The sequence below is a fragment of the Malus sylvestris genome, chromosome 2 (assembly GCF_916048215.2).
Source record: "Malus sylvestris chromosome 2, drMalSylv7.2, whole genome shotgun sequence".
Lineage (NCBI taxonomy): Eukaryota > Viridiplantae > Streptophyta > Magnoliopsida > Rosales > Rosaceae > Malus > Malus sylvestris.
This window is the reverse complement of record NC_062261.1, coordinates 18,952,038-18,973,463: the sequence shown is the minus strand read 5'-3', so window position 1 is coordinate 18,973,463 and position 21,426 is coordinate 18,952,038. Positions and strand designations below refer to the sequence as shown.

General features: G+C 38.5%; 2 protein-coding genes across 2 annotated transcripts; one reads left to right on the top strand and one right to left on the bottom strand.

Moving 5' to 3' along the window:
- Positions 1–768: 768 nt before the first annotated feature.
- On the bottom strand, positions 769–6,313 carry LOC126597840 (uncharacterized). Its single transcript, XM_050264651.1, has 14 exons — positions 6,199–6,313; positions 5,807–6,125; positions 4,629–4,720; positions 4,500–4,519; positions 4,055–4,295; positions 3,874–3,969; positions 3,680–3,795; positions 3,489–3,569; positions 2,734–2,857; positions 2,353–2,402; positions 2,158–2,248; positions 1,958–1,993; positions 1,597–1,694; positions 769–1,197 (listed from the first exon to the last, which is right to left on the bottom strand). Exons 1-14 carry the CDS (start codon positions 6,257–6,259, stop codon positions 1,081–1,083), a joined length of 1,542 nt encoding a protein of 513 aa, XP_050120608.1. The 5' UTR covers positions 6,260–6,313; the 3' UTR covers positions 769–1,080.
- Positions 6,314–10,569: 4,256 nt separating this feature from the next.
- On the top strand, positions 10,570–13,116 carry LOC126597856 (cytochrome P450 704C1-like). The gene is made up of 5 exons (XM_050264653.1): positions 10,570–11,109; positions 11,285–11,569; positions 11,671–12,015; positions 12,137–12,337; positions 12,426–13,116. Exons 1-5 carry the CDS (start codon positions 10,588–10,590, stop codon positions 12,609–12,611), a joined length of 1,539 nt encoding a protein of 512 aa, XP_050120610.1. The 5' UTR covers positions 10,570–10,587; the 3' UTR covers positions 12,612–13,116.
- Positions 13,117–21,426: the final 8,310 nt, after the last annotated feature.

Sequence of the window (21,426 nt, the reverse complement as noted above, 5' to 3'; positions counted from 1 at the left end):
AATCTCCTGATGGCTTTTGTTGTGAACACAAACCAAACCATTGGACCAGTCCACTATCTCAATAAGAGCATTTCCACCGGTTGGTAAAAGGCAAATAGGCCAGGCTCAAGATGCTGGGCACTTGGGCTGGTAGTGGTTGGCCCACCACTTGCCTTTGCTTATTTGGACTGCTGGACATGACAAAGAACAAAACCCATTCGATTTTATTGAATTTGGTTGAGATTTGCTATGGCAAAAAATGATTTGAAATTGTGAAAGGAAATTGAAAATCTGCCCCAAACAGTTGGAGAGCTCTACTTTGGCTGGTTTAATATCTAGGTCGCAATTTTCTGTTCTTTTTTATGTTGGTTATTTTCTCCTTTCTTCCTGTTACTTGAATTGCTTATTGCATTGCAGACACATGTTCTCAAGGTGCTGATAAACCATCTATGTAACAATTATTAAGGGTTTATCCAACAAGGCTTTTAGTATTTGTATTGTAATAAGTTGTTTAAGCGCAAAATAAGCTTTGAGTTCGAAATCTGAAGGGTAACCAGCATCTAACGATTGAACAACAGAAAATAGTAACAAAATATGGCATCTTCTCAGGCGTGACAAGCCAATCCGCGATATAGTAAGGAAGAGCATTGTGCTCACTGCTCATGCCCAAACCAATGAAACTGCCACTGGTTTGGTTCGAGCTCAAACCGAACCAATCGTATCGCTTAACAGTGACTGTTCGGCTGCAATTATGAACAATCCTCGAAAACATACAACAGCTATCAAAGATTTCTTAATGTATCAACTTGAGATTCTTCTTATATTTTGGATTATCACTACTTCAACTGAAGTCATAAATTGTTAAATTACACGAGCTGCACATCTCTGGCGGGTTCCTGCATCGTAAACCCAACTACATAATACTATGTACAATCTTGCACCGAAGAATACAAACAATTAGGAACAAGCAGAGTCGAGTTCGCGTCTTTGAGGTGTGGAGTTTTTACGATCAAAATATGATTTTCCATTTTTTTTTTGTCCTTCGTCCCAACTCCACATCCTATGTTTTGGACATCATAGAGTCAATGCTGTAATAGGCATTCAATTAGAGCCGAACTCTTCGTTCCACCTCTCAAGCTCTTCCCACTTGCTTTTGCTTAAGCTTGGCCTGATTACAGTCATCGCCTTCTGAAAATCTTCATATCTTAGAGGTCGTACCTGGCACACGGATAACAAAGTAAACTGAGATCAAAATTGTTTTTCAAACAAGTTTACAGTCACCGGGAACATCAAATAAATATTATACTGAAAACCAGATGAATGCCACCGCTTCGCTTAAGTTTGAGACCAATGAGAAATATTATGAGTAGCTAATGGAGTGTCTTTGGCATCCACATCCTCATCAATAGTAAAATAAAAAAGGTTCCTCACGGAAACCTTAATAAAAAAAAAAAAAAAAAAAAGCATTTTGAATGAATCATGATCTAGAGTGAAAGACTTGCATGAAACGAATCAGATCATCAAAGTAAACATGTGTAAGTGCCTTTAGCAAATATCTACCAAGCACTAATAAGTATTTATACACGGCTCTTAAACCAATTTATTTAGGTATAATACCTGATTTGCCCTGACGGTGAGAATATTTTCACCCAGTTCCCTAATTGGCATCATTGCAGCTTCTTCACACAATGCTTGCAGATCACTTCCCGAATACCCTGTACATAAAAGTAACTAGTGACATGCTTAACCAGTATGATAATTGTTTTATTCCAAGATGATGAATAAGGTTCCATTCCATAAAAAAGCAGCACAAAGTAATGGCTGGTAACCACCAACCAACCACTACGAGTGGAACTAAGGTTGGTAGCACCAAGTGTCTCAATGTTGGCCAAATTTCTTTTGCAAATTGAATTGACTTATTAAAGCACTGCCATTTGAAAAGCACTTCAAAAAGTATAACAGGAAAAAAATTTCTTACCTTCTGTCTCTCTTGCAAGTCTTTCAACATCTCCACCTAATACAAGCAATAAGAAGTAAAAAATCACGTGACTCAGAAGACTAACCAAAATGCGCAAAAGGATGCTTGCATGCTTCACTTTCTTTGGTTATTATTTGGTTTGGTGGAATGGAATCATATACAAGGAAAAGTTCCACAAGTATTTATAGGAGCATCCTTACTTGGTAAGGAAAATGCTTGGCCCTTGAGTTTGTGCCTTAGGAGAACTCTCCTCGCAGTTAAATCTGGTAATGGTATGTACACTCTCTTTACCTGGTTCAGGGTTCCCCATTACAGTGAGTTTAATCAGAAAAGCAACTGGAAGCCAACAGAATGAATACCAACAATGTATAAAAGTTAAAGGGGAAGAGAGTAACCAGTCTTCTAAGAACTGCGTCATCCAGTTCTTGAGGCTTATTCGTAGCACCTGAAATAACATTAAAAAAAATATGTCAAAGTGAGGATCCATATTGAGACAAAATAGAATAGTTCAGAACTTTGGCAAGTCACTCCCTACTTCCCTTGACCTTTTCTTTTCTTTAAAATTTATTATTAACAGGGGTCAACATCAATTTCCTTGATGAAAGTCTCAACAGGCAGAAGACATAAATGATTACAAATAAGAATGGTAATATACCAATTGGCATTCTTGAAGCAAGCTAGCCAAGATTGTCATAGAAACTAGACATAATGTACTAATAAAAAGCACATCCTTCCAGTTCGGGGTCCTTTAATTGAATTTGAGATATAAAGCTTACCGATCACAATTACCAGATCATTAGGATTAGAGGTCACTCCGTCAAACTGTATCAGAAACTCTGACTTCAACCTTCTGCTTGCGTCATTTTCGTTTGCCTGCCTTGTTGACATGACACTATCAATCTGTAAACAAACAGACATCAGACACAATTGCATCACTGATTTATGTTGAACAGTAACAGAAAACAAGAGCACCATTGGAGAGAAACGAGGGGAGGGGACAGTGGGGTGGGAAAAAAATATGGTGGAGATGAAAATGGTGGAAATAGTCTATGATCTCAGAGGCATTTGTGACAGCAGGTACAGAGATGCAAGTTGAATGGAAATTCAGAAAAGTGTCATGTTGACTCATTCCACGAAACACTCTCAACTATGAATATGTAATCTTTACATTAACTATTTACTAACAAACCCAAAATCCTGAAACTTACGGCACTTAACTATAATGGCTATATGCGATCTAGATGACTAAAATCAAATAATAAGTGATACAATTGAGAAAAATCAGCAGTAGCGGGAGCGCTAAAAAAACTGAGAAAGCAGTGACATATAAAAACAACAAACACAAAGAGAGATAATTACCTCATGCTAACCACTGATCATACATCCAATTTCTCCTAACCAACTATACAGTCTTCGAGTACAAGCAAGAAATAGCTTACTTAATAACAGAATCAATAACAGATGCAGGGGAAGTCAGGGCGTGTTCAAAAATTGAATCTAAATTTCAGAGTTCAGAGGAAAAGTAGCATACTTCATCCATGAAAATTACTGATGGCTGTCTGGATATAGCAACCATGAAGAGAGTTCGTACAAGCTTTTCAGCCTCTCCCACCTTTTTCAGTGCAAGTAAAGCTTATTAGAATTCCTATAAGGGCAATAGCGGAAAAGAAAAAAGGGAATGAACTGAAAAAAGAAAGTGCATCCCTCAAGACAGAGACATACCCATTTTGAAGTCAGGGAAGATGCAGAGACATTAAAAAATGTTGCCTCTGACTCTGAAGCAACTGCCTTTGCAAGCATGGTTTTTCCATTTCCAGGTGGACCAAACAAAAGCAAACCTGAAAGTTATATATGAAACAAGTTTTTTGGCTGTTTCACTTTTACAAGTAAAGATGTGAAATCTTCCAAAGCATTACCTCTAGCTGGCCTTCGAAGACCAGTGAACAAGTCTCTTCTTTTTGTGGGTAAAATAATCATCTCCATCAAAGTTTGTTTCACCTTCTCAAGACCAGCTGTAGAGAAACTAAAATGAGTAACTTGGTAATCTTAACAAACTTACCAAAAGAATAAATAGGGAGTATGTTATAAACTTCTCACCAACATCTTCCCATTTAACGGAAGGGCTTCTATCCACTATAGCACTATTTATCATTTCAACCAATTTTTCATCATAACCACCCCCAGACTGTTGCACAGGTTTTGAGCTTACAATGTTATTGGCCTGATTCCTCATTTCTGGTCTGTTTGTAGTGGCACGTGGAGACTGGGGTAACACATGTTTTCTGGCAGTTGATGTTGGTGATGCAACTGAAGCAGTTTGTGCATGAGCTAAGGTGTTCTGCATATATTTTGAAATTTTTTAGCTACACAGAGTATGTAGTAATCTTGAATTTTATCAAATACTCAACTGTTTCCTTTCATTTTTCTAAACAGATTAGATGCTTCAGATCACCATAAAGTGCATTTATTAAAAAATAAATTATGGTTCAACTGAAAAGGAACAAAAAAAATGTATAGAACTCTCAAACCAGACCAACCATACTTTGCTCATGGGCGCACCACCTGAAATAAGGACAAGGAAAAAGAAAAGAAAGAAACAAAGTCACTTGCCAAGTATGGATATCAGTTTGAAAACAATGCTCAGTTAAGTTGAATCAGTATGTGATATGACCTGTTCGTCTGCCTAAAGTTTGTAATCTTTCAGAAACTTGACCCTGCCACTTCGATATTTTCTGACGATAAGATTTCACCTTCTCTCTCTCACTGCCACAAAATAACATATTTTTATGATAACTACAATGCACGAGCATCTCAGCATGTCATCATGACTGACTTCATATTTAGCAGTAAAAACAGTGTGGTTATTCACTCTTTGTGAATGATTTTTAATGATTTTGGTGACAAATGAATGCAGTTTTAATAATTTCATTGGTTATGGTTGGTTTCTTTGTACACCCCGAGACAATTTCGTAGTAAGTCCAATAGGTATTCTAACCCCTTTTGAAATCGTTAACCTTGTGGGCAGTTTCCTAACAAACTCATTAAGATGTAATTTTTGAGGTAAAGTTTGAAAGAGGCTTCAAATTATGTTTGTTCTTGTTGCTCACAACTTTATTGAATAGATTTGGGAATTTAAAGCAAGTGTTCTATTCTGCACTGAAGAATTAGAAAATATGTGTAAACAACATTTAATTCATCAGCTATTTATAAAGATCTTCATCTCTTACAATAGGAGGCAAACCATACTTGTGGGCTGATTTGCCCTATTGAAAGATACTTCACAGTTTACGCAAATGAATTCCAAATTAAAGTTCATATTCTACAACATTAATCACTGTGACTGACTTGATACTTAGCAGTATGAACCGTAACTGACTTTTGGGTAACTATCCTTTGAAGGGCAGATTCAGCCAACATACGAAGTCACGGTTTGAAACCTATTTTAAGTGATGAAGCTCTTTATAAATAGATGATGAATTAAATATTGTTTCCAAATCTTTTCAAATTCTTCATTGCACATTAGAACACTTGCTTGATTTCCGAAATTATCAACCAACAATATTTTGTACACTGTTTCCAACTTTACCTCAAAAGTTTATCTTGACGACTTTGTTTAATCACCCTCACTCTCCTACGTTTTCAATGAAAGATGTAATTTTGTATCTAACACATAAATAATCAAACTTTCATATCCACAAAATCAAGGGTCTCGGCATTTCGATGCATAAACAGAAATTTGAAGACTAGCCACCAATTTTTTCAGACTAACAACTTCAGCAACACTTCAACAAGAATCAAAGAAGAAGAAAAGCACAAGAATAAGAACACAGAGCTCAGAAAGTTGAAAACCTGAGGGTGATATAGGAAGGCATGGGAGTGGAGGTGGCCTCGACGAGAACCCTCTGAGCGTTGCTGTAGTGAGCAATGGCGTCATCGACTAAGCCCCACTCTTCAGCCCTAACGGCCTTGGCGATCTCATCCTTCGCCAATTCGAAATAGCCCTTGAGCTTGTATGCGACACGCTCGTTGGAGACGGAAGATGGGCCAGCTACACCGTCCATGGTGGAGGAATCGGGCGGAGGACTGGAATTAGGGTGAGACTCGTCGGAGGAGGCGGCGGAGAAGACGGAGCCGAAAGAATCGATTAGTTCTTTGAGGAAGCTCATGCCTGAAACGAATACATGCCGATTAATTGGGTTGAGGAGGAGAGAGGTAGAGAGAGAGAAGGCTTTTATTCTTACCGATTCCGCGGGACTGCGGAAAATTCCCTGTAAAGTCATTCTTTAAGGCGCTTTTATCCATTTCAGACGCCGGCGCAGGCAAGAAATTGAGAAGTTATTATTAATTTTTTTGTTTTTGAGTGCGGAAATTCAATTTTAAAGGGTAAGGATAAACTAAATTTGTTGATAAAATTTTGTAAACTAAACGACATAAAAGTTGATGGTTAACTTATTACTTAAGTATTGATTAACATGAGCTTATTTTTAATTGGTGACACATTATTAGTATTCAAATTTAATCTACTTAGCATTACTCAATTTTAAATGGTTAGAGTATTTATGATCATACCTTTAAGACAATTTTCAAAGGAGTTTTAAAAAATTAGTATTCAAATTTAATCTACTTAGCATTACTCAATTTTAAATGGTCAAAGTATTTATGATCATACCTTTAAGACAATTTTCAAAGGAGTTGTAAAAAATGCCACATAAATATATAACAGTAACAAATGACATGCCATTTACTCCAACTGAAATGTCAAAGATGACATGGAAAAGAAGGCTAAGCTGACATAGACAAAAAGATGTCAAATTTGAATTTGTATTCAAATTTGATTTTTGCTATTTCTAAGGGAATTCCACTTGCCTTACCATAAATGCTAACATATTTAAGTATTATTTTATTATTTTTAAACCAATAACAACCCAACTTTTATTATTTTTGTTAAAAAAAAAACATAAGTGAAGCAATAAAATTTGGTATACCGGTGGAAGAAAAATATTGACAATATGTCCAATTGACAAGTCAACCATCAAATTTAAATTTGATGTTTTGAATTTGACGTATCCTTTGAAGATGCTCTAAGAGAAGGGATGGATTAGTTGTGGGAACCACTCCACATTGAACTTCACCGATCCTAACCATCTATTTTGTAAGTCTCGATTCATAAATCAACCTTGCAAAAATTAAATCAATCCGAAATTATTTGCACATTTAATTATCACAATGAAGTTTCATTGTTTCTTAGAGAATAAAATGTTCGTCAATTTCTTTTAACCCAATTAGATGCCTCAAATATTTCTAATTTGGTTAATATTTTGTAAGGATAATTTATGAAGTGCAACTTAAAAAATAAACGGTTCGAATCGTTAAAATTCGATGTAGTATGTGGCTACAACTCATCCTTATATTTATAAAAAAACAAAACAAAAAAAAAAACAAAAAAAAAACCAATACAGCTTACTTCCCATAAAAGCTTCCTATTTATGATTATGGCAGAGATCACAATTTGCCAACATGTGACATTAAAATTACATAATTTAATTTCTAGCTAGTATTATTGATATCGAATCACAGTACTTGTAAGTTGTAACTAAACATGAATTTTAAAGTGATGAATTGTACAAAGATAAGTTAAGGATGCAAGTTTTTTTTTTTTGAACAAATGATATTATCTACATTGAGGGGAAAATGATGGGCTTAGTCTCGCAATAGGCTAGTAATAATGTGGTTCAAACTCGCATTTGACGTGAATCGAACCTAAAACTTCTCACTTACAACTGAAGAAGAATACTACTAGATTGTAGTATTAAGTGGCTCGGTTAAGGATACAAAATTAATTAATCATTCTCACTTCTTTTGTGGTTAAACTAAGCCCGCTTCAAATTTTTAGGGTTAAAAAGACACGCTATCTCTCTAACGAACGAGTAAAAAATCACTTGAAGGCTATACCTTTAGTCCTCGTACGAACGAGTAAAAAATCACTTGAAAGCTATACCTTTAGTCCTCGTTTGATAGCTCGGATTGTACTGACTATTTCAGTTGGATAGGATAATTTGTCATTAGATAGTACTGACTATTTAGTCGTGTATTTGGTATAATATCAAATTAAATACCTATTTTTTTATGAAAAAAATAATGCCTATATATTTTTTTAAGAGTATAAACAATTAAAGAGCATTGATTAGATCTGTTCTTAGCTAAAAAAAAACTCAATTCATCTTGGACTTATTTTTCTCTACCCTTCTTCCTCCTTCTAGTACTAAAAGTTGTCGCTGCACAAAGAATCAAAGCTTATCATATTCATCTACTTCCTCAAAGGGAGATTGAAGAACATTCAATGGCACTGAGTTTCCAATTAAAATCATATTTGCTATTAGAGCCCGTCTATTTGATCTAGACATAGACGTTGTTGCCATGGATGTTGCCATGAGTATCTGCAAACGCAGGTCGACGACCTGTTCATCGATTTGCCCTAATTCCAACTTATTCCACCACCCAATCCCCATCCCCATCCCCAATAACCATACATAGCCGCACCCTCAAAACTCCAATTTCTTCTTCGTCGAGAGAGAATAAGGAATAGTGGTTGAGAAGATGGATCGAATGACCCTAGAGTAATTTGCGAGAGAGAGATGAAAAAAGCCAGCGTGATTTTGTTTTCAGCAACCCGACTAATAATATCGGGGATTTGGAGTGTATAAGTTGGGGGAGAATTCTCTCTCCTCCTATTCTCATCCCCTTCTCTCCCCTCCTCTCACACACTCATTTTTGTTTTATTGTCTTTATATAAAAATCAATATAAGATGTTGACGTGACTTAATCGTAACCGTTCAAGCCGGAAGGGAGAAAAAGGGAGAGAGATTAGGAGGGGAGAGAATCCTCCTCCGTATAAGTTATATGGCGTGCATCGTACAAAATAGGTGGGGCCGTAAAATAATTCGATGCTAATTTAATACGGAACGACACCAAACACCGAATAGCTAGTATTACTTAGTACTATCCGGTGTCTAATACGGCATGCCAAACTAGGCCTTAAAAGACACTCTCGTGCCCTTTCATTAACCCTAGCCACAAGAGGAAAAACACTTAAAATGTTTCATGCACATAACTGGTGTTTCTTGCAGAAAACATTTAGGTACTTTTGAAATCCAAAAATATTTTCTCTAAAAGTATTTTTAATCATTTTAAAAGTATATCCAAACGAGCCATTAATTGTCTAAAACACAAGACAACTAACGAAAAATTGGGGCTGGCAACTGGGAACAAATTGCACATCAAGTAAGGATTAGGGTCGGCTAGCATGGTAGCACAACAAGGGTTTCGGTTTGGTGTCGATCTCAAAAACCTGAAATCGTGCAAGAACCGATGCAGGCAAAATAGCAATTCTTGGCGATAGGGTTTTTGGGGATTGAGTTAGGATGAAACATGCTTTGATGCCAAGATAAAATTGTAGTAGAATACTAGGGTTTGAATTGTTGTGTGTATTCTTCTCTCAATGAGAATATATATATATATACACACACACCCACACACACACAAACTACATATTTGACTAGGGTTACAAAGAAATTTCAAACAACAAGAAAATCCCAATTAATAAGGAAGTTACAATAATAACTAGAAACCCCTTACTCATGTTGGTATTTGACCCTAATACTAAATCACATCTCTCATTCTAATCAATACCCATGATTATAGTCCTCTTTTGTTCCTCTTTTGGTAAATAGAAATTATAGCTAATCATAAAGAGAACATGCTCTTCTCGAATCATAAACTAAATTGTTTTACATTTATATAACCCAAATTTATGTTGTGTAGCAATTTCTGACCCAAATGTCACGATGTTAAGTCCAAGATAGTAGGCCGCTATGCCGACTCTCCGAGATGTCAACATAGTATTGAAGTGGGTTAAGACTGGCCCTAAATTTTGGGCTTGTGATATTTTTAAGCCTACTCGCAAATCGATCAATCCGAACGTGCCCTTGACTGAAGTGGAAAGTATGGGAACTAGAAGAAAGGGTCCAATTCTTAACAAGACTGACTTTACTGTTATTTGGGGAAATTAGAAGAAAGGGTCCAATTCTTAGCTGGAAAGTAGTGAATCACCAATCTTCATCAGCAAGAAAGCTTTGGAGCTGGTTAGCTACACTGTCCTAGTTATCCAAGGAATCAACTGCTATAGCTAAAAGATCACAACCGTTGATTCAATCCGAACTTCTTACAATCAAGATCCGGATGTCCGCTCGCTAGCAGATCGACGGCCATGATCAGCCATAGGGAACTCAGGACTGCTATTTCAACTCTCATGGGTAGTTATCCTTTTCTTATTGTCTTATTTTGACAATAAGACCATTGAATAAGATAATAAACCAACGTTGATGTTCTGCTTGCATTTTTTTCTCTTGATTTCACTTTCATAGATGTAACCTAAGATAGCAACGTTTCCTCCCGTTACACATATAGATAATGTTTTTCCTTCGCCGAACAACTCAATATATTATGTTGTCAGACTGTTAATTTTAGCTGAAATTTAAACGATAATCCACTTGATAGACATCTTATACGGTTGACACTTTTGGATTTCCCTATATATAGACTGTCTTTGCCTCTTTAACCAACCAGGAAAGATGAGTATTCTCTATTTCATATTCACCTTCATATTATTTTCAGTACTATTTGTCATCCTCACCTTCTGTTTTCTGCTACTTAAAATCTTCACAGGAAAATCCATTAGAAACCCAATTTACCCGCCAGTAAAAGGCACCGTCTTCGACCAGCTCTTCTACTTCAACAGGCTCTATGACTACCAGACCGAAGTTGCCAAAGAGCAGCCAACTTTTCGGCTGCTTACCCCAGACCAAAGTGAAGTATACACCACTGACATGCGAAACATCGAGCATGTTTTGAAAACCAACTTCGCCAAGTATTCCAAAGGGAAGTACAACCAAGATATTGTGTCTGATGTTTTTGGCCAAGGGATATTTGTTGTTGATGGAGAAAAGTGGAAGCAGCAGAGGAAGCTTGCGAGCCTTGAGTTTTCGACCAGAGTTCTTAGAGATTTTAGCTGTTCTGTGTTTAGAAGAAATTCTGCCAAACTGGTTAGAGTTGTTTCTGAGATTTTGGGTTCCAATCAAAGTTTTGATATGCAAGTGAGTAATCTGAAACCAATAAATCATTTTAGTAGCTACTTAATGATAGGGCTGACCAGGTTCCAATCCTCCTCCCTATAGTTTAGATTACATTAGAATATCGCTTGAATAATCAGTCTGGCCAGAATTAAGCTTAATATGATTTAGGTTTTCTTGCAAATGATTCATTTTGCAGGATATTCTTATGAGATGCACTTTAGACTCCATAATCAAAGTAGGGTTTGGAATAGACCTGAATTGCTTGGAGGGTTCAAGCAAGGAAGGGACTGCATTTATGAAGGCCTTTGATGATTCGACCGCCCTGTCCTATTGGCGCTTTGTCGATCCATTCTGGAAATTGAAGCGAGTTCTAAATATTGGTTCTGAAGCAGCTCTTAGAAAGAATGTCCGAATCATGGATGATTTTGTACACCAACTTATCAAGAGTAAGAGGACGTTGGTTACAGGGAAAACTGATGCTGTAAGTAACTTGACATCTTTCGTTTTCTTTGCACTGCAATCTTTCTCATTAAAGACTCAAATTTGTTAATGGAAATCTTGAATTATATTTTATTTATGAAGAATGACAGGGAGGACATACTATCGAGGTTTCTGTTGGAGAGCGAGAAGGATCCCGAGAAAATGAATGACACATATCTGAGGGATATAATTCTGAACTTTATGATTGCTGGCAAAGATACAAGTGCAAATACACTCTCATGGTTCTTGTACATGCTTACGAAGAACCCTCTAATACAAGAAAAAGTTGCACACGAAGTGAGGGATGTTGTCGGTATTACTATTCAGGTCAACGAAGCTAACATTGATGAACTTGTAGAAAACATAACTGATGCAAATCTTGATAAAATGCATTATCTTCATGCAACGATAACAGAGACCTTGAGGCTATACCCTGCAGTTCCTGTGGTACGTATATTCAAATAACTTAGTATTAATCATTTTCCAATGAGTTAGTGAAGTTTAAGCATTTTTCTGGGATGGAAGTTTGATATGTAGTTTGATGTCTTTGTGTTTGGCTTCCTCGAAGGACGGGAGATGTGCAGAGGTAGATGACATTCTTCCTGATGGCTTTAGATTGAGAAAAGGAGATGGAGTATACTACATGGCCTATGCCATGGGAAGAATGCCTTATATTTGGGGAGAAGATGCTGATGATTTCCGACCTGAAAGATGGCTCAAAAATGGAATTTTCCAGCCTGAATCACCATTCAAATTTGTCGCATTTCATGTTAGTATCATGTGAAAGAATAAAAATGCTAATTGCTTAGTCTATCTAAACTGTCAGTAATGGTTTCAATTAACCGTGCTAATTGCAGGCAGGACCTCGAATCTGTCTAGGGAAAGACTTTGCATACCGGCAGATGAAGATAGTATCAACCGCTCTTCTTTTCTTCTTCCGCTTCAAATTGGCTGACGAAACAAAAAATGTAACCTATAGGACCATGTTCACCCTACACATGGATGGAGGTCTCCCTCTTCGCGCAACTCCGAGGACAGCTTGATATCTTTCTAGCGTATCAAGTAGAATAATGTTCAGTACTTTGCTAAACTTTGTATCTGTAAAATTCTGCATGACTACTGAAATGCGCTTAAGATTTATAAATGTAGTGTGGTTCTACTTGTATTGGTATGTTTTTAGAATAATATTGTAACCTGCGGTATAATATACTCACCGTATAAATAGGATTTGGATTTACTTCCTATTAGGATTCTTATTATAACCTAAGTCCTATGCACTATAAATAGGATCTTAGGGTTAGTGTATTTTGTGTGGCTCATTCGTGTGGCAATTTGGTGAGAGCCAATTTGTGAGTTTGTGAGTTCGAGAGCAATTTGGGAGAATCTTCTCCGTTAGTTTTGGGTTCTCTACTTGTTTGGTTTAGTGTTTGTAATTTGTGGGATTTGGGTTGCGAGAGTTTAAACACTCTTTTGTAATCTCCATTTGTTTAGTGAAATTCCTCGCCGTGCTTTGCTTGTGGACATAGGCTTTACGCCGAACCATGTAAATCTCTTGTGGTAATTTGAGATTGTTTGTTTTAGCTTTCACCTATGACGTTGATATTGGTACTTTGTTAGAATTCGCTTCCGTTTACGCATAAAAGTACAACAACACACACCTTTAAGATTGTTGGCCAGAAATAACCATGACGTCAAATAAGCTGTCTCATCATTCGGCTTAACCGATGAGCACCGCAGATCCCTTTATGTATTTATCTCATTACTCGGGCAGCCTCGGTATATCCAAGAAAAAGTAACAAAAGGTCACCTTCGCCTTTTCTGAGAGCTCGTTTTGGTACACGGTGCATTTCGTGGCATGATGCTTGACATTTTGGTTCATGTTTGGCCCCTGGATTGTTGAGATACTACATTATTGGTCGTCTTCAGTATGATGGTATCACTTCGATGGCGCAGATGTCCTTTGGCACCTTTCGATCTGCCAAAGGTGGCAATGACATCACCCTAGTTCTAATCAAGCTGTCTTTATGGTGGGTTTGTTGATTAACCAGAGCCTAGAATAACTATTTTTCGACCATTATAACCCAGCTCATCTCGCCCTTAGAGAGTTGTGGGTCAGAGGTGATTTGGGTGAGTTCATTGGCATCACCATTCTTAGTTTAGGAAATGTGCTTGAAGGTGATGACAGAGAACACACTGGCCAAATAGGTAGACCATGTGATATGGAGCTAATGTGCAACTCATGCAATGGAAAATGCCCTTAATTTGGTTAATCATAAGCTCTGAATCACCAAGTACGAGAACTCGAGTTGCCTTAAGATCATGAAGTAACCCAAGACTGATCACAAGAGCCTCATATTTGGCTTAGTAGTTGGTACATTCTAAGTTAAATTTGAAATCAAACAACCAACAAGGTGCTTTGGTGATTGAATGACGATCCCCACACCTTCCGAAGACTCAGTACTAGAGTCATTGAAATATGTAGTCCAAAATTTGTTTTGCATTTGGACCATGCCGATCTCGACTTCCTTGCCCCCAAAACCATATGGAGAGGAATGACACGCTAAGAAGCATCTAATGATTGTCATTTCACTGCCTTATGAGAAACATACTGGAGAGTAAATTTTGACAGTATTATGGTCCACTTGGCGATTTGGCCTTTAACAATAGGTCGTGTAAGCATATATATCAAATGACATATGTTTAGACAATTATTTGAGTCTCCAAAGGCAACATGTAATTGTTCGTCTTAAGGAATATCCAGTGAGGAATTTTCCTGGCCAACGAGCACACAGCTCCCCGAGAGGTTGGTGCCGGTTAATGTTGTCTGTCGGGCTTCTGCTTATTGGCAGGCTGTAAGAGAAGGACATAGTTAATTCTGAAAGGTGCCTTTGTGGGGCCTTAGATGTAGGCTTTGAGGTTCATAATCAAAATTAACTTTAAGTACCCAGGCGTGCCACTGCCATCTTTAGTATGATAGATGTAAAACCGATGTTAAGTTTTATTGTATATATATGTCCGAGAGACCAAGTTAGTTATAAAATGTGCCTTTGTGGGGCCTTAAGTGTAGGACTTGAGGCTTCCGGTCAAAACTAACCAAATACTTGAACATATATTGGGTGGTTCATTGTTGCAGAAGTATCACAACCGTTCTACTTTAATCGCCCGACCTCGCAGAGCAGAACGAATTCAGATAGGTGCCTTTATCGGGCCTTAGGTATAGGCCTTGAGGCTTCCTATCAGAGTTAATTCTATACTCAAGCGTTCTGTAGCAATCATTATATAACAGAAGTAAAACTAGAGAATAATCCAATTACTTGCGCCCCAAGTAACTTCGGACTTCTTGTTATTAAGGACTGTCGTGGATGGGTTAAGTCTACATAGGGTTCTTTTTATGCCTTGAGACCAAGGACTTTTAATTGATCAATCTTGTCTGCCTGAATGGTTAGAACTTAGAAGTCTTTTAATCATACACTGGCTAGAAATAACTTGGGTGCAGATGGAACTATACATCATATTACTAGATATATGAATGAAAGATAAAAAACAAAGGAGGTCGGGCAAGGTTTCACCTTGTCGGGTAAGGCTGATCGTCTTGCAACTTCCTCTCTTTGTGATTTACAAAGGGTTTGAATGCTAGAAGGGGAGATTGGAAGATGAGTTTATATGAGGGAATCGATACTACAACAAGATTTAAACAGGGTAGCAGAGCTTTTACAAAGGCTTTCTGGTGAATGTTGATCTCGAAAGGGATGAAGGCTTGGGGGCTGACTACAGCTTCGTGAAGGAAAATCTGGTTTAAGCAGAGTTTGTGCTTGTATTTGTTTGTTTGATTGAGTGTCCTTGTCTCTGATTTTTCTTCCTCCTTTTATAGACGATTTGGCTTGGCTACCTGTAGTATTGATTTTGCCTAAATGCATTTGAAGGACAGTAACTCATCAACTTTTTACTTGTACTGCCATTGTAAAGTACTTTTGGGTTGATTAGCTTGCTGGTCTACACCACTTGACCTCTAGGTAGGTGAGCAGGTGGTTTGAATGATCTGCACTTGGTCGGGAAACAAGCTCATTCTTTCTTCTGGGCTTCTGCTGGGCCTTGGACTTTTCCTTCTTCTGAACCTTCTTTTAGGCTTTCTTTTGGGCTAACCCCTTTTTAACCCAAGGTTCAAGTTTTATCCCAAACAGTGCCCCTTTCAATTAATATTCAGGCTGGAATTCCAGGCGCCAATATTGATTGAATATCCGCATGCCTGTATACCTGCTTTTGGAACTTGTGTTTTCTAGACGGGATGAATGCAATCTTGCATCTCTTTCTCTTCTCATGACCTTTGAGTTATCCTTTGAGGTTCCTATAAATTCCGGCTTAAAACTTCTCCTGCCCAGCCAATATATCATCTTCAACCTTCTCTTTCATCACCCTCGGACGTTTCTGCCTTCTTAGTTTTCTTCTAAAACTGGAAAATGGGTTCCTCCGGATTCAAGTGGGGTTTCCTAAAACTCTTTTTTCGTGAGAAAAAGGATTTTCATTAAATAACTACTATTTCCAACACCTTTGGTCAGACACCCCGCTATCCCCAACACCTTTGGTCAGGCGGTTTCCTCCTGAGGGCTTGCCCTCCTGCTCGTTGTTTTGATAAGTCAGGCTTCACCATTATATCTGGTGACGATCCTTATTGAGGGTCCTCTACCAAGCTCATCTTGGTCGCACAACCCGATCACCTGATCCTGACCAGGTTTTGTCCATAAAGATACCAGAAAACTAGTCGTGACACCAACACAATGTAGAAGGAATGAAACATGGCACATTGGGACTTAATCCGGTGTAATTTTTACCAATTCGTCGAAATGAATGAAGCATCATTTTAACAACTTTTATCATTCTGTCTTCTTGAATGGTTGATGAATACACTGCATTCCAACACCCCAACACCTGCTTTATCTTTCATTTTCTTCAATATAACAATAACAATCCCTAACATCCCATAATGTAGGACAATACTTTTTTTAAGAATTTGACATTAATGGGATGTTTCTGCCAATTTCTTTTGAGGTCAACCAAGTAATATCCTCCCTTGTCTAATACTTGATTAACAATAAAAAAGACCTTCCCATGTCGGGCTTCATTTCCCAAAGCCCCTAAGCTGAGCTCCTAGAGGGAGGACTGCCTTCCATACTAAATCTCTTTCCTTGAAAGACTTCAGTTTTACCTTCTTGTTATAAGCTCGGGCAACAACTCTCTTCCATTCCCGAATCTGGTTCAAGGTCTCAATTCGGGCTACATCTAAATCTTCAATCCCTTGACACATAGCTTCTATGCACTCTTCACTATGTAACCCGAATTGATTTTGAATCCTGACAGAACTTACATTGATTTCCATGGGAAGAACCGCATCTTGCCCGAATGTCAAATCATAAGGAGTTGTCCTCGTTCCTGCCCTCTTAGAGGTTCGGTATGCCCACAAAGTATTCCCTAGTTTTTCATGCCATTTTCCGGGCTATCTGTCACCATCCTTTTGATAATGTTTATCAAAATCTTGTTGCTGGCCTCTACTTGACCATTTGACTGAGGATAGTAAGGACTGGACTGGATCATCTTTATTTTGTATTTGTTTGCAAACTCTTTAACTTCTTTTGATATAAAAGATGGCCCACGATATGTGATTATGGTTTTGGGCACCCCAAACCTGTGCAGAATCTTGGTCTCAATAAATTTCTTGACTACAGCTGAAGTTATGGTCTTTACAACTGAGGTTTCTACCCATTTGGTAAAGTAATCCGTCACCACAATTATGAAAGTATACCTCTTGCTAGAAGATAGATAAATCTGCCTGATGAAGTCCATTGCTCATCCTCTAAAGGGCCAAGGTTTAACCACCGGATTTAAAGGTACTGAAGGCACATGTTGGAGGGGTCCATGCCTTTGACATTCCTCACAGCCTCGGGCATAAGACTTGCAGTCTTTTTCTACGTCAGGCCAGAAATACCTATACCTCCTAATCAACCACCTCATCTTCGTTCCAGCTTGATGTGCCCCATATATCCCTTCATGTACCTCGGCCATTACTCTCATAGATTCCTCTTGGCCTAGACATTTCAGTAGTAGCCCATCCAGAGTTTTCCTTAGCAGGTTCTCCTCCCATAAGACATACTTAGTTGTTTGCTGTCTATTCTTCTTGCTTGTGGGTGAAGAAGGATATTTCAAATGATGAATGATAGGCGATCTCCAGTCTTCCGTCTCGGTTTCTAGGACCATTACATCTAGACTGAATCCCCTTTCTAGGATAGAAGGAAGATTTCTTTTTTGAATCTCGACATCTACTCCATACTTCCTTTCCTGGATTGGTACTCCCAAGGTTATTTGCGCCATCTCGTTGGCCGCCAGATTAGACTCCCTAGGAACATGATTAACTGATACTTCAGAATCCCAATAGCTCAACAATTGCGTGGTCACCAAGTAATATCCAGCCATGGTGATATGTCTGCACTTGTATTTTCCGTTTAGCTGTTTACTACTAACTTTGAATCATCAAACACCTTTATCTCCATTGCCCCCAGCTCTATCAAGATTTCCAAGCCAATTATTAAGGCTTCATACTCCGCCTGATTGTTGGTATTCCCTTGGTAATCTAGAAGGAACGAGTAATAGTGGTGAACCCCTTGGGGATTTATGATGACAATCCCTGCTCCAGAAGCCTTATGAGTGTAAGAACCATCAAAATGAAGCTTCTAAGGAGTAATCCAGAGACCAGTTACCCTTTTTATTTCTTGTTGGACCCATTTTTCTTTGCCCGAGATGCCTTTGCCTGGTGGGATCCAAACATTAGTTACTTCCAGGATCCCCGGTATATTGACAATCTCATCTTGAGACTCTTGGTGCTCTGCTAAGAAGTTAGCAATTGCTTGGCCTTTGACCGCCCTTTGGGGTACATATTGAAAGCTGAACTTTGATAATGCTAGAATCCACTTCCCAATCCTTCCTGTTAGCATTGGTTTTGACAACATATACTTTATCACATCTGTTTTGGCTATAATGTGCACATGACAAGGTAACATGTAATGCCTCAATTTACTAGTAGTGAAATACAGAGCTAGGCACAACTTTTCTATTATGGAGTATCTTGTTTCTACCTCAGTCAGAATTTTACTGAGGTAGTATACTGCTTGCTCCTTTCCGCCTTCATTGTTTTGGGCTAGTAAACTACCGATTGATTTCTCTGAAGCAGAGATATATAGTTTTAAGGGTTTTCCCCTTTGAGGTGGTACCAACACTGGTGGAGAAGTCAAATAGGCTTTGATGCTGTCAAAAGCCTTTTGGTGTGGTGGTCCCCATTCGAAACTTTCTTTATCCTTCAATCTCAATAGAGGAGTCAACGGCTGAATCTTGCCCGCTAAATTGGCAATAAATCTCTTTAAGAAATTAATTTTGCCTAGCAGTCTTTGAAGTTGCATCTTGTTGGTGGGCGGAAGTGACTCCATTATTGCCCGAGACTCGTTCTTGTCCACTTCTACACCTCTTTGATGAACCAGGAATCCTAAGAAGTTACCCGCTCTTACTCTAAACGCGCACTTCTTTGGATTCATCTTGAGTTTATGGATCCTCATCCTTGTCAATGCTTGCCTGAGGTCTATCAGATGCTGCTATTCTGTTTTGGATTTCACCACGATGTCATCGATGTACACCTCCATGTTATGGCCAATCAAATCATGAAAAATAACATTCATCGCCCTTTGGTAGGTTGCACCAGCATTCTTGAGCCCGAACGGCATGACTAGATATTCATATGCCCCCACATGACCGGGACACCTAAAAGCTGTTTTATGTATATCTTCCTGGGCCATCTTTATCTGATTATACCCGACATTTCCATCCATAAAAGATAAGACTTTATATTTTGCTACTGCATCTATGGACAGATCAGCCATGGGCATGAGATATTCATCTTTTGGTGTGGCGCCATTAATATTTCTGTAATCAACGCAATATCGTATTGCTTTTGTTATGGCTTTTAAAATGGGTACAATGTTGGCCAACCACTCTACATATTTGGCAGGTCTAATAAATCCAGCTTTCACTAGTTTTTCAATTTCTTCTTTGACCTTTTCTTCTATTTCCTTTGACATCCTTCGTGGTGCTTGCTTAATAGGTTTATATCCCTCATTGATGGGCATTTTGTGTTCCACCAAGGTTGAATCTAAACTTGGCATCTCAGTATAATGCCAAGCAAAACAATCTTTAAATTCTTGTAGAAGATAAACAATCTTTGCCCGAGCATTAATTTCTAATAAGCCACTGATTTGTATAGGTCTTGGATCTTCTTCTGTCCCTAGATCAATAACTTTCAAAGGATCCTGAACTTCTGGTGGTGGCTTGTCAGGTTTTGTACACAAAAATTCAACTAACTTCGGGCTATCGGGCAAGTCGTCTGGTCCATCCAAGTCATTTATGCACTCGGCCATTCGTATAACCACCTCTAATTCCTCTCCGTAAAGTTCTTCCCTGCTTTTATCCTGGTCGGTTAAAGTTCCTAGCTGCCATTCCTGCTCCTCTTTTCCTAATAACTCTGTTTCTTGTTTTTTTTTCTCTCTCATACACCAACAGTCTTTCAATCAGGGATTTGACTGCCGTTACCTGATCCTTTCTCTTTTCTTCTGTCATTGATGGTATTGAGGTGTTGGGACGATACAGGGTCTATCCCATTCTTCTCTAGTGAGGTACATTCCTTGTTCTAAGAGCTTTTGGGCTGTCACCTTGGTAGGGCGACCGTTCTTATCTGCTCCTGAACATTGCAGAATTCCTACATTGGGATCGTAGAAATTTGCTTCCGCTACATTGGCTGTAGGAAGAAATGGCCGTGATTCGGCCTCCACCATCTCTCAAAAGCCTGGTTCCCCCGTTCCTGCTTCATGGTAAACGGCAACTTGTTGATGTACAGTGGAGGGTATGGCAAGACTTTGGTGGATCCAATCCCTTCCGAGTAATGCTCCATAGGTGGAAGTACAATCCACCACACAGAATGCCAGCATGATTTGTTTGGATCCCAAGTCCACTTCTAAAGGCAATATCCCATGAGTTTTGGTGATAGCACCCGAGAAGCTCGAAACTGTGAGATCTGTAGGAATGAGATATTCTACACCTCTCCCTATCTTCTTCATTTGCTTAGCGGGCAATACGTTAACAATTGCTCCACCATTAATCAAAACTCTTTTGAAGGGCACCCCCTTCAAATGAGCTGTAACATATATTGGCTTAAGATGGTTGGCTAGCAACATGTTTGGGCAACTGAACACCATTTTATCGGTATAGATTCTTAACGGACCATTCTTGAATGTCTTGGATGATTCAGCTTTTCCCAATTCTTCTTTTCCAACTACTTCAACGCTGACATGGGCCATTATTGGCTCTGCTGTCAAATAGTCATCTTCCATAGTAGCGGGTTGATCAGGTTCAGCACCAAACATGGCGGATAACACATACGTCATGTTGAAATGAAAGGTACTAGGGTCTGGAAAGTCTTCTTTCTTGCTCTCGATCTGTTCCATAAACTCATCTAACCAGGCTATCGCATCTTCTGGGAGTAATGGTTCTGGTGCCCCCTTCTATTGATTTATGCCCGAATCTGGTATCTGCTTGGGAACTTCGCCAACAGGATTCAATGATATAGAAGGGAGCTTCATCTTAGGCGAAACAGTTCCAAAACAAATAGGCTTTGTCCTCCATCTAGGAGTTGCCATCATTATCATATATTCTTGAGCTTTCCTCTATATCCTGTACTCCCAGGGTGTAGGCTTTGTGGTACATGGTTTCCTTCACCCTCTGTTTTGCTATTAGCCTTCTGCACCTCTTTTTTACTCTTTTAGTTAA